Source organism: Rhinatrema bivittatum, chromosome 1 (assembly GCF_901001135.1).
Source record: "Rhinatrema bivittatum chromosome 1, aRhiBiv1.1, whole genome shotgun sequence".
In the NCBI taxonomy this organism is placed as follows: domain Eukaryota; kingdom Metazoa; phylum Chordata; class Amphibia; order Gymnophiona; family Rhinatrematidae; genus Rhinatrema; species Rhinatrema bivittatum.
The window spans coordinates 750,609,244-750,627,642 of NC_042615.1; the positions used below are offsets into that span (position 1 = coordinate 750,609,244).

Below are 18,399 nucleotides of genomic sequence, written 5' to 3' on the forward strand. Positions count from 1 at the left end.
TGTTAGACAGAATAATATTGTTAAGTTCGTAGATGTCTTTGTTCTTGGCCGCAAGAATAGCTCGTTCAGTCAGCCAATCGTGATTCTTATAATTGTTTTGAATATTGGGAAATACTTTTTCAACCAATTCTTCTTTTGACGTCACTAAATTACAGAAGTTATGAGGCAATGAAATTCGTCCTGAGGTCCAAGTTGAGGCAGTTTAATTTTTCCGGTGGCGCAACTCCATTAAATTTCAGAGCCTTGCAATAAGGACACACTTTAGTCATAGTGCCGATGACAACATGTTGGCTCAAACTATAATCAGCTGGGTTGTACAGGAATGCAAGGCGATTGTAATCGCGTGATTGCTGAGCACGGAGTCGTGTTTGATGCTGATCTAGTGTTTGTTGTTGACGTCTTTCAGCCACTCTCAGCCTTTCGCGTTCATTCTGTTGAGAACGAAGCAGACGTGAAGCTGCAGAACGTGATCGCCGTGCTCGCAACCGTGCATCCTGAAGTCTGGCTGCACGTCGCTCTGCTGTTTCCTCAGCACGTATCTGAGCCATTCTTTGTCTGTTTCGCTCGTTCGCTGATGCCCGTTCTTCCTCAGTTTTATTTGCAATTACTCGTCGCACTGCTTCCGCTCCGCGAGTACGACGACCTAAGTTTGATCTTCTGCGAGGCATTATTTGGATGAACTAAAGCAGATCGATTACACTGAAAAAGAAGAAAGAAAGTTATAACATGTTACTTTTACGTCCAACAGATGGCGCTGTTTTTCCAAAAAAGCATGTTTTTACCTGTCACAGGTGTGACATCTATATAATATAGGTATATAAAAACACGCGCGTATTCGAATGCAACGTTGTGTCAAAATTTCAAAGCAATCGGTGAAGAACTTTCGGAGATTTAAGATTTTGAACAAACGAACATTTACATTTATATAGATAGAAGATTATTTTATTTAGATTCCGCTTTTCACACTTTTTCCAGTGCTTCAAAGTGGCTACTCCTCCACTCATATGAAACAGGCCAAGCATCAACAGGCACAAAATCAAAACTACAGAGATGACCAAAAAGACACCTTCATAGACAAGCACTTTTCAAAGCCAGACCACTGTATCAATGACCTTATGATCATGGTAACTAAAGGAAATTTTACAACAATATATGACTTTTGAAGATAAAATAATCATAGACTTTTTAGAATTGACAAGAAAGGACTCAAAGGCTATTATGAGCCATAAAATTATATTGCTTATCACCTTCACACTATCATTGGAATGCCTTTTATGATTCAATTATAGTTTCTGACAATGTGATCTTTTCTTCATTCTATTCCAACTTGAAAGAATAAGAGCTCTATTCAAGTTAGTCCATTAAAAAGATATCTTATGTTTTCTAACCTTTATTTCCATCCATTCATGTGGATTAAAATGGCAACTACACTACTTTATACAAGAATATGATGGTGCTAAGGCTCTGGGAAAAGTTTACTATTTTGCATATAGGAGTCAAGTAAATAGCCAGGAAAGTATTAAAAAAAAAAAAAATAGCAGCTGAGCCACAGCTGAATGTACCCACTAACAGCAACTTCAAAAATTAGAATTGGCTGCCCAAGGCCCTCCCACCTGCAAAATCTCCTTAAAAAATTACCAGTTTAACAGGATTGATCTTAACCCTTTCTTCTACCCATTTTCCGACTCCCTCCAAACTGCCCTACATAAATGGGAATCCTGCCTTCCCTCCATCACCCAACTTCTTAATGACATGCACCTAGCTTTAAATCCCAAAAAAACTGAACTTTTAATCATATCTAACAAGCAACCTCTTCCAGACATTCCACCTACACACTCATCCTCCTCTTTCCCCACACAGGTTCGCAATTTAGGTGTACTTATAGATAATCACCTGACTTTTAAATCATTCATTAACTCTATCATTAAGGAATGTTATTATAAGCTTCAAACGATAAAAAAACTCAGACTTCTTCTCCATTTCATGGATTTCCGCACTGTACTTCAGTCTATTATTCTATCCAAAATAGACTATTGTAACGCACTTCTCCTTGGCATCCCCGCTTCACACACCAAGCCTTTACAACTTTTACAAAATGCTGCCGCTCGTATACTATCAAACTCCAAAAAGAAGGACCATATCACTCCCATACTCATCTCTCTCCACTGGCTCCCTATACACTCCCGAATTCTTTATAAGGCACTCTCCATCATCCACAAAAGTCTGCTACACTCCAATCTCAATTGGATCAACCCCCCACTCATCCCTCGCACCTCCAACAGACCCACCCGCACAGCTCTACAAGGAACGCTACGTTCCCAATCCATTAAAGCTTTCAAACTCTCCTCCACCATAAGCAGAGCCTTCTTTCTAGCCGGTCCCACTATTTGGAACTCCTTGCCTCATGACATCCGCATGGAGACATATACACCCACTTTCAAAAAAAAACTAAAGACCTGGCTCTTCCAGCAAGCCTACCCTACGTCACCCCCCATCACATAAACTTCTTCTGAAATGGATAACCCCAAACCACAATTGTGAACTCGGCCTGAATATTGGATTACAATATGCCTCTGATTTTGGTACTTTGAACTGTTATAATTTTATGTTTATAGTTATTTATATATATATATATACATATATATAGGTTATAGTATGTAAATCAATACCCCCCTCCAGTGTATTTCTTCCCTGGTTTTGTTAAGGGCTACGCCCTAAAGTTAACTGTATTTATCTGTTCTTTGTAAGGGCTTCGCCCATAAAGTTCATGTTTTACTGTGAACCGATGCGATGTGCGAACGGACATCGGTATATAAGAGACATTAAATAAATAAATAAATAATAAATAAATACCTTGAAAATGTCTAGTTAAACTCCCACCCCCCGGAGGAATTGACGTCACCTGCACCGATGACAGCATAAAACGAGAGCTCCCCCGCCGAGAAAAAGCCTCGATATACAGACCTAGGACACTGTGAAAAAGGTACCTACGTTGGTGGTGGAAGTCGTGCTTCTCTCCCGATGGCAAATAAAAGTAATCCCGTGGATCTGCGCCAATTTTTGTATGCAGCAGCGGCTTCACAAAATAACGACTGCATTCAAAACAAAATGGCGACCAGAGCGGGGCTGGACACAACTGACAGGGTCAGCGAGTCTCAAAACATGACGCCCTCCTCGACCCCATATAATAATATCTCCAGATCTGACTTTATTCACTGGTTTGAAGAACTAAATACTAATATAGAAGGCATAAAAACAGAGCTTTCTCAGATGACTGCTGAGCTTCGCCAAGATATAGGGGCTAATGGGCAACGGGTGGACGACGTGGAGACACAAATAGAGGAGCAGACTGTGTCAGTGGACAAGCTTACCAAACAGGTTAAAGAATTGGAAAATGTGTATGATCTGACAAGAAAAAAACTGAAGATTTAGAGTATAGATCCCGCCGTTGCAATCTTCGCTTCAAGGGAGTCCCAGAACTGGATGAGTATAAAGACACCACGGCAGTGGTTCAACAGATAGGAAAATTGGTTCTTACTGCTAATTTTTGTTCCTGTAGTACCACGGATCAGTCTAGACTGCTGGGTTATGCCTCCCTTCCAGCAGGTGGAGTCAGAGAACAAACTGAAAAGGCACCCCCTGATAACCCAGTGTGCCATCTGCGATCCCTCAGTATAATCAATATCCAAGCAGAATGAAAAAACAATTTAACAGCCAATGACTAGACCAAAAAACTAATAACAAATGGTCCCAACTTGCTGAGCTATGTAGCTGCAAGGAGTGTAGATTCTTCTATTCCTCACTCACTGACCGATATCTTCGCATCTTCAAATCTCCTGTGAGGGAAGCAAAGGAAAGAAAACCAACAGACTTACCAGACTATCTGGGCGGGCATCTGGACTGATCCATGGTACTACAGGAACGAAAATTAGCAGGTAAGAACCAATTTTCCTTTCCCTGTACATACCCGGATCAGTCCAGACTGCTGTGATGTATCCAAGCCGCCTTAACTGGGGTGGGTCCCGGTAAGTCCCGCTCGGAACACTCTGCTACCAAAACAATCGGTATCTGGAGCCCGGACATCCAAACGATAATGCCTAGTAAATGTGTGCAAAGATTTCCAAGTCGCCGCTCGGAAAATCTCCTGAGGAGAAACACATTGACTCTCCGCCCAAGGCACCGCCTGAGATCTGATAGAATGTGCTTTAAGACCATCAGGCACTGGTCGGCCCTTACATATGTACGCCGATGCAATGGATTCTTTTAACCAACGAGCAATAGTAGCCTTGAACGCATTCTGTCCCTTCTTAGGACCACTCCATAAACACAAAAAGATGATCTGACAATCGAAAGGCATTAGTCACTTCCAAATATCTGAGAAGTATCCGAATGTCCAGTTTTCTCAACTCCTGAGCTTGAGGAGAATCGCGATCCAAATCCGAAAAGGCTGGTAACTCAACGGACTGATTCATATGAAAAGCCAACACCACCTTCGGAAGGAAGGACGGCACCGTTTGAACCGAAACTCACGAGTTTGAGAACCGTAGTAATGGCTCCTGGCAAGACAATGCTTGAATCTCTGATATCCGTCTTGCCAAACAAATAGCCACGAGAAACACCATTTTAAGTGTCAAATCCTTCAACATTGCCCGTTTAAATGGCTCAAAGGCATGTCACATAGTGCATGGAGAACCAGGTTCAAACTCCACGAAGAACAGATTGGTCGTACCGGTGGATTCAGATGTTTGGCTCCCTTCAGGAAACACGCCACATCCGGATTCCCCACAAGGGAAGTACCATCCACAGTACCTCGCAAGCAGCCCAAGGCTGCTACTTGAACCTGAAGCAAACTGTACGCCAAACCTTTCTTCAGGCCTTCTTGTAAGAATGCTAGAATGTGTACTACTGTGGCCCTGCGCGGGGACACCTGGAAACCGCTACACCAGGAATCAAAAACCTTCCAAACCCGTACATAAGTAAGCAAAGTGTAAGTCTTACGAGCACGAAGCAGAGTAGAAATCACCGCCTCAGGGTACCCCCTTTTTTCCTCAGCTGGCACCTCTCATAAGCCAAGCCACTAGACAGAAGCGATCCGCCTGATCGAAAAATACTGGACCCTGAAGAAGAAGGTTCGGAAGGTGGCCGAGATGCAAGGGACCGTCTATCGCTATGTTGATGAGGTCTGCGAACTAAGGCCTCCATGGCCCCTCTGGAGGTACGAGAACTACCGGCCCTCGGTGTGACTCTGTTCGTCTCAGCACCTTGCCCACCAGAGGCCGTGGAGGAAACACATAATTATGTTGCGGGGCCAGGGAAGGACAGGGCACCTACCCCTTCTGCCCTGTGCTCCCTTCTGCGGCTGAAGAACCAGACCGCCTTTGCGTTCAAACACGTTGCCATCAAGTCCAGGTGGGGAACTCCCCACCGCCGGATCAAGAGCTGCATCGCCTCCTTGGCAGCTCCCACTCTCCGGGGTCTAGTTGCTGACGACTGAGAAAATCTGCCTGGACGTTGTCCACCCCGGCTATGTGAGACGCCGCCAGACGAAGAAGACTGCGTTCCGCCCATACCATAAGCTTGTGTGCTTCGGCCGCCACCGGCCGACTCCGTGTCCCTCCTTGTCAGTTGATGTACGTCACCGTGGTGGCATTGTCAGAGAGTATTCGCACCGACTGATGGCAGACAAGGGGAAGGAAGCTGCGCAAAGCCAGAAGAACCGCTCTGGTTTCCAAACGATTGATGGACCACTTGGACTCTTGAAGCAACCACTGACCTTGGGCGGAGCATGACTGCCAAACCGCCCCCCAACCTGAGAGGCTGGCATCCGTTGTCACAATCAGCCACTGTGGATTCTCCAGATCCATCCCCTGTTGTAATTGCTCCGGTACTAGCCACCACTCAAGACTGCTTCTGGCTGGATCCAGGAGAGGCAAGTGGAGGTGAAACTCCTCAGACTTGGGATCCCAGCGGGAAAGTAACGCCCTCTGTAAAGGCCTCATATGAGCGAACGCCCATGGAACCAACTCCAGAGTAGAAGCCATAGAACCAAGAACCTGTAAATAGTCCCAAACGCTGGGCAAGGGGCGGGCCATCAGGTGGCGAACCTGAGACAGCAGCTTGTTCATTCTCTGTACGGGAAGGAAAACCTTGCCCACAACAGTGTCGAAACGGGCCCCTAGGAACTCTAACACTTGTGATGGAATCAGCTGACTCTTGGGAAAGTTGACCACCCAGCCGAGTGACTGAAGCCGCAGCAACACCGACTGAACTGCCTGCCCGCAAAGGTGTTGTGACTTCGCCCGAATCAACCAGTCATCCAAATAGGGATGAACCAGAATTCCCTCTTGCCGAAGAGATGCTGCTATCACCACCATTACTTTGGTGAATACGTGAGGCGCCGTTGCCAGATCAAACGGGGGCGCTTGAAACTGATAATGCTCTCCTAGCACCATGAACCGGAGAAACCTTTGATGATGCTCCTGTATGCTGATGTGCAGATACGCCTCCGTCAGATCCAAAGAGGCCAAAAATTCGACTTTGTGGACGGCTGCAATGACGGACCTCAAGGTTTCCATGCGAAAACGTGGAACCCGAAGAGTCCTGTTGACCTTCTTCAAGTCCAGGATGGGACGGAAGGAGCCCTCCTTCTTGGGAACTACAAAGTAAATGGAATATCTGCCGGTCCTGCACTCTCCCGGCGGAACCAGAACGATCGCTCCCAGGTCCTTCAAATGAGCCAGGGTCTGGAGTACCACTTGCCTTTTTGTCCAAGACCTACAAGGCGACACCATGAAAAGATCCCGCAGTGGGCGAGCAAAATCTAAAGCGTAACCATGACTTATAATATCTAAGACCCATTGATCCGACATGATCTTGAACCATTCCTCTCGAAAGCGAGAGAGACGGCCCCCTACCACCGGAACGGGCCGGCGTACCTTCATTGGGTTGACTTGGTGTTGGAGAAGCCTTGGGAAGTTCCATCTCGGGGAGGCCGCCTGCCTCGAAAGGAGTGGGCCCAAGCCTGGGACCTCGACGGAGCCTGCCGAGGGGGGGAACGACAGGGCCCTAGCTGACCGAAAATGCCGCGGACCTTGGAAACGACCCCTATAGGAATTGAAAGGACGAGTAGACCTGGGCTTGTCCTCTGGCAATTTGTAAACCTTGTTCTCTCCCAAATCCTTGATAAGATTTTCCAGATCGTCTCCAAATAAAAAAGTTTCCCTTTAAATGGGAAGGATCCCAACTGAGACTTGGAAGAGGCATCAGCTGACCAATTGCGCAGCCAAAGTAATCTCCTTGCTGCTACCGCTGATGACATCGTATGGGAGGAGGTTCTCAGGAGATCATACAGAGCATCAGCCGTATAAGCAACTGCTGCTTCCATCCGGTCCGCCTGCTCCGCCTCTGCCGGGGGCAGTTCCTGTGCCGTAAGCAGTTGCTGTATCCATCTAAGGGTAGCTCTCTGCATGAAACTACTGCAGACGGCCTTCCTAACCCCAAGAGCCGACACTTCGAAAATTCTCTTAAGCAGGATCTCAAGCTTCCTGTCCTACAGATCTTTGAGGATGGTTCCGCCCATTACCGGAATAGTAGTGTGCTTGGCAATGGCTGATATGGCAGAATCCATTCTAGGACTCTTAAGGAGCTCCAAAAATTCATCCGGGAGCGGGTAAAGCTTCTCCATGGCCCTGCTAACTCGAAGAGTGGCTTCCGGGGCGTCCCATTCCCGAGTCATGAGCTGCAAGAGGCTTGGGTGGAGCAGAAAGGATCTAGGAAGAGCGTGAAGACCAGCCAACACCGGATCCCCCGGGTGCCGCTCCGCCACGGATTGTGGAACTGGTAAATCCAGCTCTGTAAGCACATGTGGAATTAGAGGATCTAGCTTGTCCCTCCTAAATAGTCGGAGCACCCATGGATCATTCCCCTCAATCGGAGCGGAAGAATCCATGTCGTCGCCCGGATCCTGATCAGGGTCTTGGGGCACGGGGTCCAGCAATGGATCTGGCTCCGTCCCTGCGTCAGGAACCGGCCGAGGTAATGGAGCCCGAAGAGCCTCCTGAGGGTCAGCAGGTCTGGGTCTCTTTGAGGGAGGTGGTTGCTGTGAAGACAAATCAGCCTCTGCCTCCATGTAAGCTTTATGTAAAGCAGCACAAAGTGTGATGAAAAAGGGTGCTGTCTCTTTAAGGCCCCCCCCCCCCCCCCGTTGGAGAGGAGGAAGGCGGGGGGGGGGGGGGGGGGGGGAAGCGGAGGCTCAAATGTAGGACCGGAGGGCGGTACAGGGCTTAAACTAGGAGGTGGAGGGAAATCTCCTCCACAGGAGCCCTGAAGATCCTCTGAGTACAAGCTACTCAAAAAGGCCGCCGTTCCCGCGCTTTGCAGGGATGGATCCGGCTGAGAACTGTCCAGCCCCCGTCTGGCAACCCCTCGTGGCCGCGGGAGAGATCTTTGCCGACTCTGCACATGCAGAGCACTGCACTCCCCGCGGCATGGCAGTTACTGCCGTGAAAAAAAAGCCTGCCTGGGTAGAAAATCTACCCCTTCTGGAGGCCCAGGAAAAAAAAGGAAGCAGGCTGGCTTCGTAGTTTTTTGTTTTTTTTTTAAACTGAGCAGGGGAATGACAATGTCCCTGAATGCAGAGGAATGAAGCGTCTCTGCCTCGTAGGGGAGAGGGACCGGCCCACTGGTAAATCTCCCCTACTCACTGGGCTGCCACTGACTCTCTAGGTAAATAAACTTAGAAGCCTCAAGGCCCAGCTGTGCCTGCTTAGAAGGAAACTGAATATTTAAAGTAAGTAAGAGGAATCTGAACTCCCAAACTGCACAATAATGAAAGAAAATGCCTTTCTTTTTTTTTTTTTTTGTACTCACTATCCTGTGGATCTAGTCATTTGGCATATAGAAAAAAATTCTTGAATACATAAAAATCAATTTATTAAGACCAGGACCACAGGTTATGCTGTCTTCCACCTGCTGGAGTCAGAGAAATACTGAGGGATCACAGATGGCACACTGGGTTATCAGGGGGTGCCTTTTCAGTTTGTTCTCTGACTCCACCTGCTGGAAGGGAGGCATTACCCAGCAGTCTGGACTGATCCAGGTACGTACATGAAATAGCAGATTCATCCTCCTTAAAAATAGAGAGAGCTGTGACAGACTCTATACATTTGGAAAGGGCACATTGGGCCCTGGGGGCCAGAAAGAATATCTCCCCACGAGACATTATTGTATGCTACCAGGAATTTTGCCTGAAGGAGGAGATCTTTCAAGCTGCCAGGAAGGAAAACAAATACTATGGCAAGGCCACAACATCTCTGTATTTACAGATTTGTCCCCGTTAACATTACAGAAAAGAAGGAGCTTTTCTGTAATGTTACTGAGGCCTTGCGCCAAGAAAGGGTACGATATAAATGGTTGTTCCCTTTTGGACTGACATTCACGTTGGGAGGCGTAACCTCACATGTGAAAACATCTATGGAAGATGCACGCATTCTTACTAAAGCCGGCATATACACAGCAGCGCCAATAACCACTGAGAGCAGGCGCCCGATTATGCAAAAGACACGCCGAGATGGCAGAGAGCTACATCAGGAAGAAGGCAGCTGAGGAGAAATTCGGGGAGTTCGACTTCTTCCAAGAGCGTGGCCACTTAACCCACAGCTATGTACTGTAAGGTGAAGAACTTTTGGTGGCTTGAGAGACCGCTGGGGTTTTCTACCAGCAGTTTCGTGGTAGCTTTCTTTTGGTTTTGCACTACACCTTTGCTGCCTACCAGACATTAACCTGACACATGTATTTGGTCCTTTGGGGGCATGCACTAGTAGCCAAAGTTTTTACTTTTTGCAGGAAATGAGCTCTGGAGGGCTCCAATTAACGAAGAGGCGATATTTTGATATGCTGAACTGGCATTGAGTGCATTGGGTTTCGTTTTCGATTACTGTTGCTATGTTATCTTGGGTCTGTATGTATACTGTTTATTGCAGATAAGTGAAACTAAGACGGGGGAACTATGGAGGGCTGTGCAAGGGCCCAAATTCCTTACTCACACCTCAGGCTATTATTAACCTAGCCTATGACTTGGTGGGATGGGGGAGGGGGTATTTAGGGGATTCTGGGTAGTACTACGACTGTCTTTGCTAGTCCACAATCTTTATTTTAGGGGATGGGATCAAATTCCCCTTAATGCACGATATACTGGTAATTTTACAAGGGGACGATTTACCCTTACTGTTATTTTCTCTCCATCCGTTGGCATTTATCGTATGTATAAGGCTGGCTGTACCAGCATGATGATGAGCCTAGCTGGTACTCCCTGGGTGTCAGATTCCTTTTAAATGTGTGGTGATGATTAGACTGTTTGGGAATGTGAGCCAGTAGCAGTGGGGGAAAAAGTTAGCAAGCGGAACGTGGTAGGAGACACAGTAGACTTGACGAGACAGCAACGAATTGGACAATGGCTGCTTTAGAGGATAGCCTCTCAGTGAGACTATGAATGACCCCTACTTTCTGTTGTAGCCACCATAGCCCTTAAGGACAGACTAAATAGGCCATATGATCTTTTCTATCATCATGTTTCTATGTTAGACTGTGTGTAGTCAACGGATGGCTGCAGCCCTGGCATTGATGGAACAGCTTAATGGGCATTAGTGGCTATGTGAGTCTACCTTCAAGTTGGCTGACAAGAATGAAACCTGCACCTGTCTTTCTTTGGCCGCAGCCATCTGGATAAGCACCCGCTTCTGAGCTTCCAGACCGCCTTCTTGAAGTCCTCTGTCTGTAGAGGAAGATGTGGAATTAGTGGAAAGATTCAGCAAAAGGGCTGAACATTCTTGAACTTTTCCTTGGCTGCCATTTTATTCATCACCCTCCTTGGTGTGGTTCTCTTTCTTGGGCTTGTTGGCATCTGTGGATACTGTGTGCCTCAGCCCAGCTTTGGGAAAGAAACTTAGCATTTTTGAGGTAAACTCTTCCCTTGGGAATCCCTTGTATACATCCCCCACTGGTGCATTTGGCCTTAGGTCATAGTGAGATAGGAATGTTTGCCTAAAATCTCCTTCTTGCCCGTTGTAGTGCTCCTGTTGCTCTGTGTCTGGCATTAAGTACCTTAACCCTGCTGACATTTTTTCCCTCCCTTCTGTGCACTACAGCATTTTGAGAGACAAGCCTTCAAATTGGCCACTTAGCTTTACTGCAGCAGTCACCTTTTCCTACTTCTACATCTACTTCCCTCTAGTCTAGTCACTTATCCCATGGTGATGGACCACTTCATGGTTGAAGGTTCTCTTGAGGGTCTTCCAGGTTACCCTCCTCTGAAAAAGGTTGTGGTGTACTCCATGGGTGGGAAGAGCTTGCCCTCTTGCTCTAATGCAAAGAGGACACATCTCTTTACTTTCTCACCTGTGAAGTTTTGCTGCTGAAAAGGAGCTGCTATTTTGCTGATGTGTCCACTAGCGGACCTGGAAATCTTCTCCATGTGAAAATACCCATACTTTTATGCGTGTACAAGTGTACGTGCATACTTTTGACAGCAGAGATGTGTGCGCTTTTTAAAAGCTGCACAGATCCAGCCACACAGATTTTAAAATACGAGTACTTGCTTAAATCTCTGTGGACCTACTTATACATGCAAATGGTGTATCACAGACAGCTTTGAAAGTTGGGCTTTCTGAACACATGGCAACAGACACTAAAAAGGGGTTGAAACTTGGGTTAATTCAACTCCTTTATGTGTTTGATAAATCAGAAAATAAAAAACTTAAAAAATACTAAAGATACTTAAGCCAAGTTAACAGCCAATAGAGTACATTTAAAATTCAGATGAGTTAGAAGTGCACAGAAAAAGCTTGAAAAATCTTGGCAGTTGACTGCTGTCCTGTTTTAAGAGTGAATCTATCTCCAGAATTTAAGTTTTTTATATTCGGCATATACTGAACCAGCTGTAGTAGCCTCTATGATAGTACTTGGTAATGCCTGACATTGTTTCAGAATGAAATGGAGTATTCTCACTAGAATACGAGCTGTGTTATTACTGTCCCAGGAATATTTGTCTCTGTTTTGTCATTTCTAAGAGAAGAGGAGGCTTGTGAGTTGGTTTGTACTACTACAGGCCTATTTAACAATATGCATTAACGCACAGCTAAAGGGCTGGATTAAACTCATTTGGGCCTCATTACTTAACGACATGCATTAATGCATTTTGGTAAATGGGCCCCTTAAGATGAAGGGTTATTTTGGCTTTATACTTCTGCTCAATCAGAGTTGGCCTCTATTGAGATATGACACCAATAGCAGTGTTGCCAGGCTCTAGTGCTACTCATACTCCAGCTCCTCCCCTCTTAAACGGCCTGCAGAGAACAAAAATGGGGTTGAGGCTGGAGGGAACACAGTAGATAAAAGAAGACTATGCTGCACTCTAATCCAGCCATCCTCCTTCTCTGAATGGAACAGGAGGGAAGGGGTGAAATTGGAGTGGACAGAGAAAGCAGTCAGCATGTGTGACACCTGAAAGATCTCTTAAATCAAACCAGAGATTATTTTTATATAATTTCTGAATAGAGTGTGGTCCCTTTTTAGAAGAATTCTGTCTTTATACAAAGGTTTTGGCACCTGCGTATGTGGCCAACCATACACCAGCTAGAAAGACTTGGTTGTGTTTTTTCAAGTCTGCACCTGCTGGTGCTACTACTGACAAGTTGTAGCTTGTGCTAATTCAACCTCCTTTTTGTCTATTAACAATCGCCCACTATATTGCAGTAAAAAAAAGAAGATGTGCTTCTTGAAACATTACACAAGTCCAAATGAAGTTTTATAAAGGAATATTTTCAGAAATATGTATTCAAATTAAATTTGAAGGTTCTATTCACAAATTAGAATAGAGTAGAGACTTGTGAAATGTTTTGAGAAGCACATTTTTTTGCTGCTATTTCCCAGTGTGTCTTCACTCACCTCGATATAGTTTGGCCCAATATATTACACACACTCTTCTGTTGCCGAAGGCATTTTTAGCATAACATAAGCTTATATACTTGCAGAGATAATGACTTTCTAAAGAAAATGTAAAAAAGGATGGTTACACTATTTCAATTAAAAAAAAAAGTGATGTTTCACAGTTAAGTTTGTAACATGTCTTTTACAGTAGAAAAATGTATGGGAAGAACTGGGGAAACTGAAAGTGGACAAAGCCATGGGGCCTGATGAGGCTCATCCCAGGATACTGAGGGAGCTCAGAGACGTGCTGGTGGGTCCACTGTGTGACCTGTTCAATAGATCCCTAGAAACGGGAGTGGTGCCGAGTGACTGGAGAAGAGCAGTGGTGGTCCTGCTTCACAAGAGTGGGAACAGAGAAGAGGCTGGTAACTACAGACCAGTTAGTCTCACTTCGATGGTGGGAAAAGTAATGGAGTCACTGTTGAAAGAGAGAATAGTGAACTATCTACAGTCGGGAGAATTGCTGGACCAGAGGCAGCATGGATTCACCAGGGGAAGATCCTGTCAGACAAATCTGATTGACTTTTTTGACTGGGTAACCAAGGAATTGGATCAAGGAAGAGCACTCGATGTCATCTACTTGGATTTCAGCAAAGCTTTTGATACAGTCCTGCACAGGAGACTGGTGAATAAAATAAAAAGCTTAGGAGTGAGTGCGGAGGTGGTGGCCTGGATTGCAAACTGGTTGACTGACAGAAGACAATGCGTGATGGTAAATGGAACTTTCTCTGAAGAGAGAGCAGTTTTAAGTGGTGTACCACAAGGATCGGTGTTGGGACCGGTCCTGTTCAATATCTTTGTGAGTGACATTGTTGACGGGATAGAAGGTAAGGTTTGTCTTTTTGCGGATGACACTAAGATCTGCAACAGAGTGGACACGCTGGAAGGAGTGGAGAGAATGAGACGGGATTTAAGGAAGCTGGAAGAGTGGTCGAAGATATGGCAGCTGAGATTCAATGCCAAGAAGTGCAGAGTCATGCATATGGGGAGTGGAAATCCGAATGAACTGTATTCGATGGGGGGAGAAAGGCTGATGTGCATGGAGCAGAAGAGAGACCTTGGGGTGATAGTGTCTAATGATCTGAAGTCGGTGAAACAATGTGACAAGGCGATAGCTAAAGCCAGAAGAAAGCTGGGCTGCATAGAGAGAGGAATATCAAGTAAGAAAAGGGAAGTGATGATCCCCTTGCACAGGTCCTTGGTGAGGCCTCACCTGGAGTAATGTGCTCAGTTCTGGAGACCAAAGAGACAGAGACAAGATGGAGAAGGTCCAGAGAAGTGCGATCAAAAAGGTGGAGGGTCTTCATCAAATGACTTATGAGGAGAGATTGAAGAATCTAAATATGTACACCCTGGAGGAAAGGAGGAGCAGAGGTGATATGATACAGACTTTCAGATACTTGAAAGGTTTTAATGATCCAAAGACAACGACAAACCTTTCTGTAGGAAAAAGATCAGCAGAACCAGGGGGTCATGATTTGAAGCTCCAGGAAGGAAGACTCAGAACCAATGTCAGGAAGTATTTCTTCATGGAGAGGGTGGGGGATGCCTGGAACGCCTTCCGGAGGAAGTGGTGAAGACCAAAACTGTGAAGGATTTCAAAGGGGCGTGGGATAAACACTGTGGATCCATAAAGTCTAGAGGATGTGAATGAAGAGAAGAGGCATGGGGGTAAATGAAGAGAAGAGGCACGGCTACTACCTGGAGATTAATATCCTTATTCAATAAACATACACACGGTTAATGCCATACCAGCATTGCTCTATGCTTCAACGGCAAGAGGAAATGTGGAAAAAAGGATTTGCATCCACAAAAAAGCAGGGGAATAGCTTGCTTGTTACGGCGGTTCCTACCCAGAATCAATTAAGCCTGATACTTCCCTTGGAATACATATCCAGCACAGCTTACTGCTTCAACGGCAGGGTGTGTGTGAAGAAAAGAGGATTTATATTCAGACAACAACCAATAAGGACTGAATTGCACAGGCTGGGTAAACAAGCGTGGGAGTAGCTTGTTTATTACGGTGGTTACTACCCCTAAACAATTAGCAAGATACTTCACTTAGATGCAGCACCAGCACTGCTATCTATATTGATGGCAGGGGTGGAAGGGAAATAGAACCAAAAAGTTACTTATAAGGGCCAAGAGTAACAGCTAAGTATGAAAAAAATAAGTGCGAAAGCTTGCTGGGCAGGCTGGATGGGCCGTTTGGTCTTCTTCTGCCGTCATTTCTATGTTTCTATGTCTTGATAAATTGTTGAATTTTAGATTTGTCTGTCATTTAAGTATTTAAAAGCATGAATTATTTTTAATTTAAAATTACTTTTTTGCATATCCAGAGTTGTGAATTTTTATGAAAATCTATGCAAATTTGCCACATAATCATCACAGAATTTGCTAACTCCTGGCACAGAATCTTGAAAAATCTGCTGCAGGAAACCAAGGACTCTGACCATGAGCCTTCACTTGTAACTAACCAGGGTTTATTCTCAATTTTGATAGCCCCCTACCAACTCAGCCCAGTCATCACAGTGATAGTCTTTGACAAATGCCCACAAACTATTGCTCCCTCCCTCCAGAACCTGGCTAAATTAGACCCTAGGTCTAGCCATTAGGTCAATGTTTCCCAACCCGCTCCTGGAGGCACACTTAACCAGTCTGGTTTTCAGGATCGCCACAATGAATATGCATGAGATAGATTTGCATACACTGGGTCCCCAAAGAATACAAATATATCTTATGTATATTCATTTTGGATATCCTGAAAACCTGACTGGTTAAGTGTGCCTCCAGGAGAGAGTTGGGGAACATTGTCAGGCCGATTCAGTAAAAGTCGTGGGAGAGCCGGTGAGCGCCTGCTCTTCCGACGTGCAATTCAGGAGGGAACGACATGCACATGAGGGCTCGCAGTAAAAGGAGGCGCTAGGGACACTAGCACGTCCCTAGCACCTCCTTTTTGACAGAAGCAGCGGCTGTCAACGGGTTTGGCAGCCGACGCTCAATTTTACTGGCGTCGGTTCTTGAACCCGCTGACAGGTACGGGTTCGGAAAATGGACGCCGGCAAAACTGAGCGTCCATCTTCCGACCCGTGGGCAGATTTTTAATGTTTTTTTTATTTTTAATTTTTTTTTTTTTTAACTTTTGGGGCCTCCAACTTAATATCGCTATGATATTAAGTCGGAGGGTGTACAGAAAAGCAGTTTTTACTGCTTTTCTGTACACCCTGTGTACCGGCCTGTGTATCAGGTGTTGAGCGATATGAATGCTGCATCTGCAGTATTCCCCAGCTGGTCCAGGAAGAAGCAGCTTTGAAGACATTGCCAAGCTATTTACTTCATTTCAAAATTGAGTTAGGGTATAAGATTAACATTTTCTAACAAGGTTTTTATTGTTACATAGTTATAAGGAGATAAAGGAAAATATGAAAATGTATATGCCGTTTAGATCAAATACCGTATTTTTTGCTCCATAAGACGCACCTGACCATATGACGAACCTAGGATTCAGAGGGGGAAATTAAAAAAAATAAATGGTGTGCTAAACCGGCTCTGTTCCCGGGCATCTGTGCGTCTTATGGAGCAAATTAGGGGTGCTCAAAATACAATATGGCTTCAAAATCCTCACATATTTAAACTCTCAAAAACACCCCAAGCATGAGGAACCCTCTTCAATAATTGTTTTTTTTTTTTAAATTATTATATAAATTGAAGAATTATAAAAAAAAAAAATTATTGAAGAGGGTTCCTCATAGTTGGGGTGTTTTTGCAAATTAGGGGTGTGCATACAATTTTTTTTGTCCCCGTTTCGTTTTCGGGTCTGGGGAGGGCCATTTCGGTCCACTCCCCGGATCAGAAAACTTTTATCGTTCTTTCGTAGAAAAGAAAAAAAACCCCACCCCAACCCTTCACATTTAATTAACTACACCCCCCCAACACTTGCCAAAAGTCCGTGGTGGTCCAGCGGGGATCCGGAAGCGATCGCCTGCGTTTGGAACGTCGGCTGCCAGTAACCAAAATGGCGCCGGTGGCACTTTGCCCTTAAAATGTCACAGGTGCTACCGGTGCCATTGGTCGGCTACTGTCACATGGTAGGAGCAATGGATGGCCCACGCTCCGTCCTTTGCACCTACCATGTGACAGGGGCCGACCAATGGTACCGGTAGCCCCTGTGACATAGTAAGGGCACAGGGCCACCGGCGGCATTTTGTATCTAATATTTTACAGATGGATTTCCTACCATCCTTTAACTTCATTGAACTTTGACAATCTACCTTGCAAAGTATGGAGATTAAGCTGGAAGTTCTGGTTTCTTCAAGTATCAAGCGAAAAAAACCCTGTCCGCGATTTTGCTGGCTAGGACAGGTGAGTCTTTTTAGTTTGTTTTTAAAACTGTAAATATCGTGAGTTGACTTAAATAAAACATGCAGCGAAGAATTTTTTAACGAAAGAGCCATTGCTTCTTAACATTGCATGAGCAGTTCCAGAGCAGATCAGTGTGAAGTCGGCTGTTATTTTACCAATAATGTGTGTGTATGTATGTGAATATAGACTAAGATGCATATATGGTAATGCCTTGAGATGTTTCTTTATTTGCCAACTCCCACAATCTGATTTTTGTCTTCAACAAGTTTGTCGCCTAGTTAGTCATACCTCTTGCTCTAGCATTCTGTCCCTAAAGAGAGAGAGAAACATACATATATGAACTCTCCTTCCTACAATCACATACTGTACATATGAAGCCTCCTCTTCCCAGTTCCACACTTATGCTGTCTGACATAGACACCAAGAGTTCACTCTTTCCACAGTGAAATATTCTTTACCATATTTGGTTCTTTGTGCCCTTCTTTTCCACCTTCCTCTTTTACTTCTGTATCCCTCTTCTATACTTCCCTTATTTATATCATATCTTTCTTGTGTCATGAGACAATGTTATGGTTTTGCCTTTGCTAGTTGCTATATTTTTGCTTATTGTAGAAAAGAGGATCTCAGAATTTTTATTTTGCTATTCTGATTTAAAATAGTAATTATTATGGTGAGTTGTATTCTAGCAGTTTACTTTTTAAATTTTCTTTTCAGGAAAAAGAATCCATCTTTCTTCTAGATGAGAAATGGTTGAGTGAACTTAGCCTACCATCAGGAAGGATAAAAAAGAAAGCACCACGTCTGCAGCCTTTGCTGAGAAATGCACTTGGTTTAGCAACATCTAGAAATGGTAAAATATTTGTTGTATTTATTATATATTACTAATTTGGACATCAGGTTACTTTTTTGATTTATATTCTGCCTTTTGGCACTTCAGAGCAGATTACATTCAGGTACTGTAGGTATTTCCCTCTCCCCAGAGGGTTTACAATCTAACAGGCCGATATAGTACAGTGCGCTCCGGCGGAGGGCACTGTTAACCTGCGATTGGAT

General features: G+C 44.9%; 1 protein-coding gene and 1 long non-coding RNA gene across 6 annotated transcripts in view; one reads left to right on the plus strand and one right to left on the minus strand.

Moving 5' to 3' along the window:
- Window positions 1-100: 100 nt before the first annotated feature.
- On the minus strand, window positions 101-14,473 carry LOC115076759. Its single transcript, XR_003852860.1, has 2 exons — window positions 14,421-14,473; window positions 101-699 (listed from the first exon to the last, which is right to left on the minus strand). It is a non-coding gene; the product is annotated as an uncharacterized LOC115076759 (long non-coding RNA).
- A 2,675-nt stretch (window positions 14,474-17,148) lies between these two features.
- Window positions 17,149-18,399, plus strand: part of CPLANE1 (ciliogenesis and planar polarity effector 1) — a 453,269-nt gene continuing 452,018 nt past the window's right edge. For all 5 annotated transcript variants that reach the window (XM_029578626.1, XM_029578651.1, XM_029578642.1 and 2 more), the window contains exons 1-2: window positions 17,149-17,346; window positions 18,061-18,196. In XM_029578626.1, the coding sequence (XP_029434486.1) occupies window positions 17,266-17,346; window positions 18,061-18,196 (217 nt within the window). In that variant the 5' untranslated portion in view covers window positions 17,149-17,265. The remainder of the gene's footprint in view (window positions 17,347-18,060; window positions 18,197-18,399) is intronic.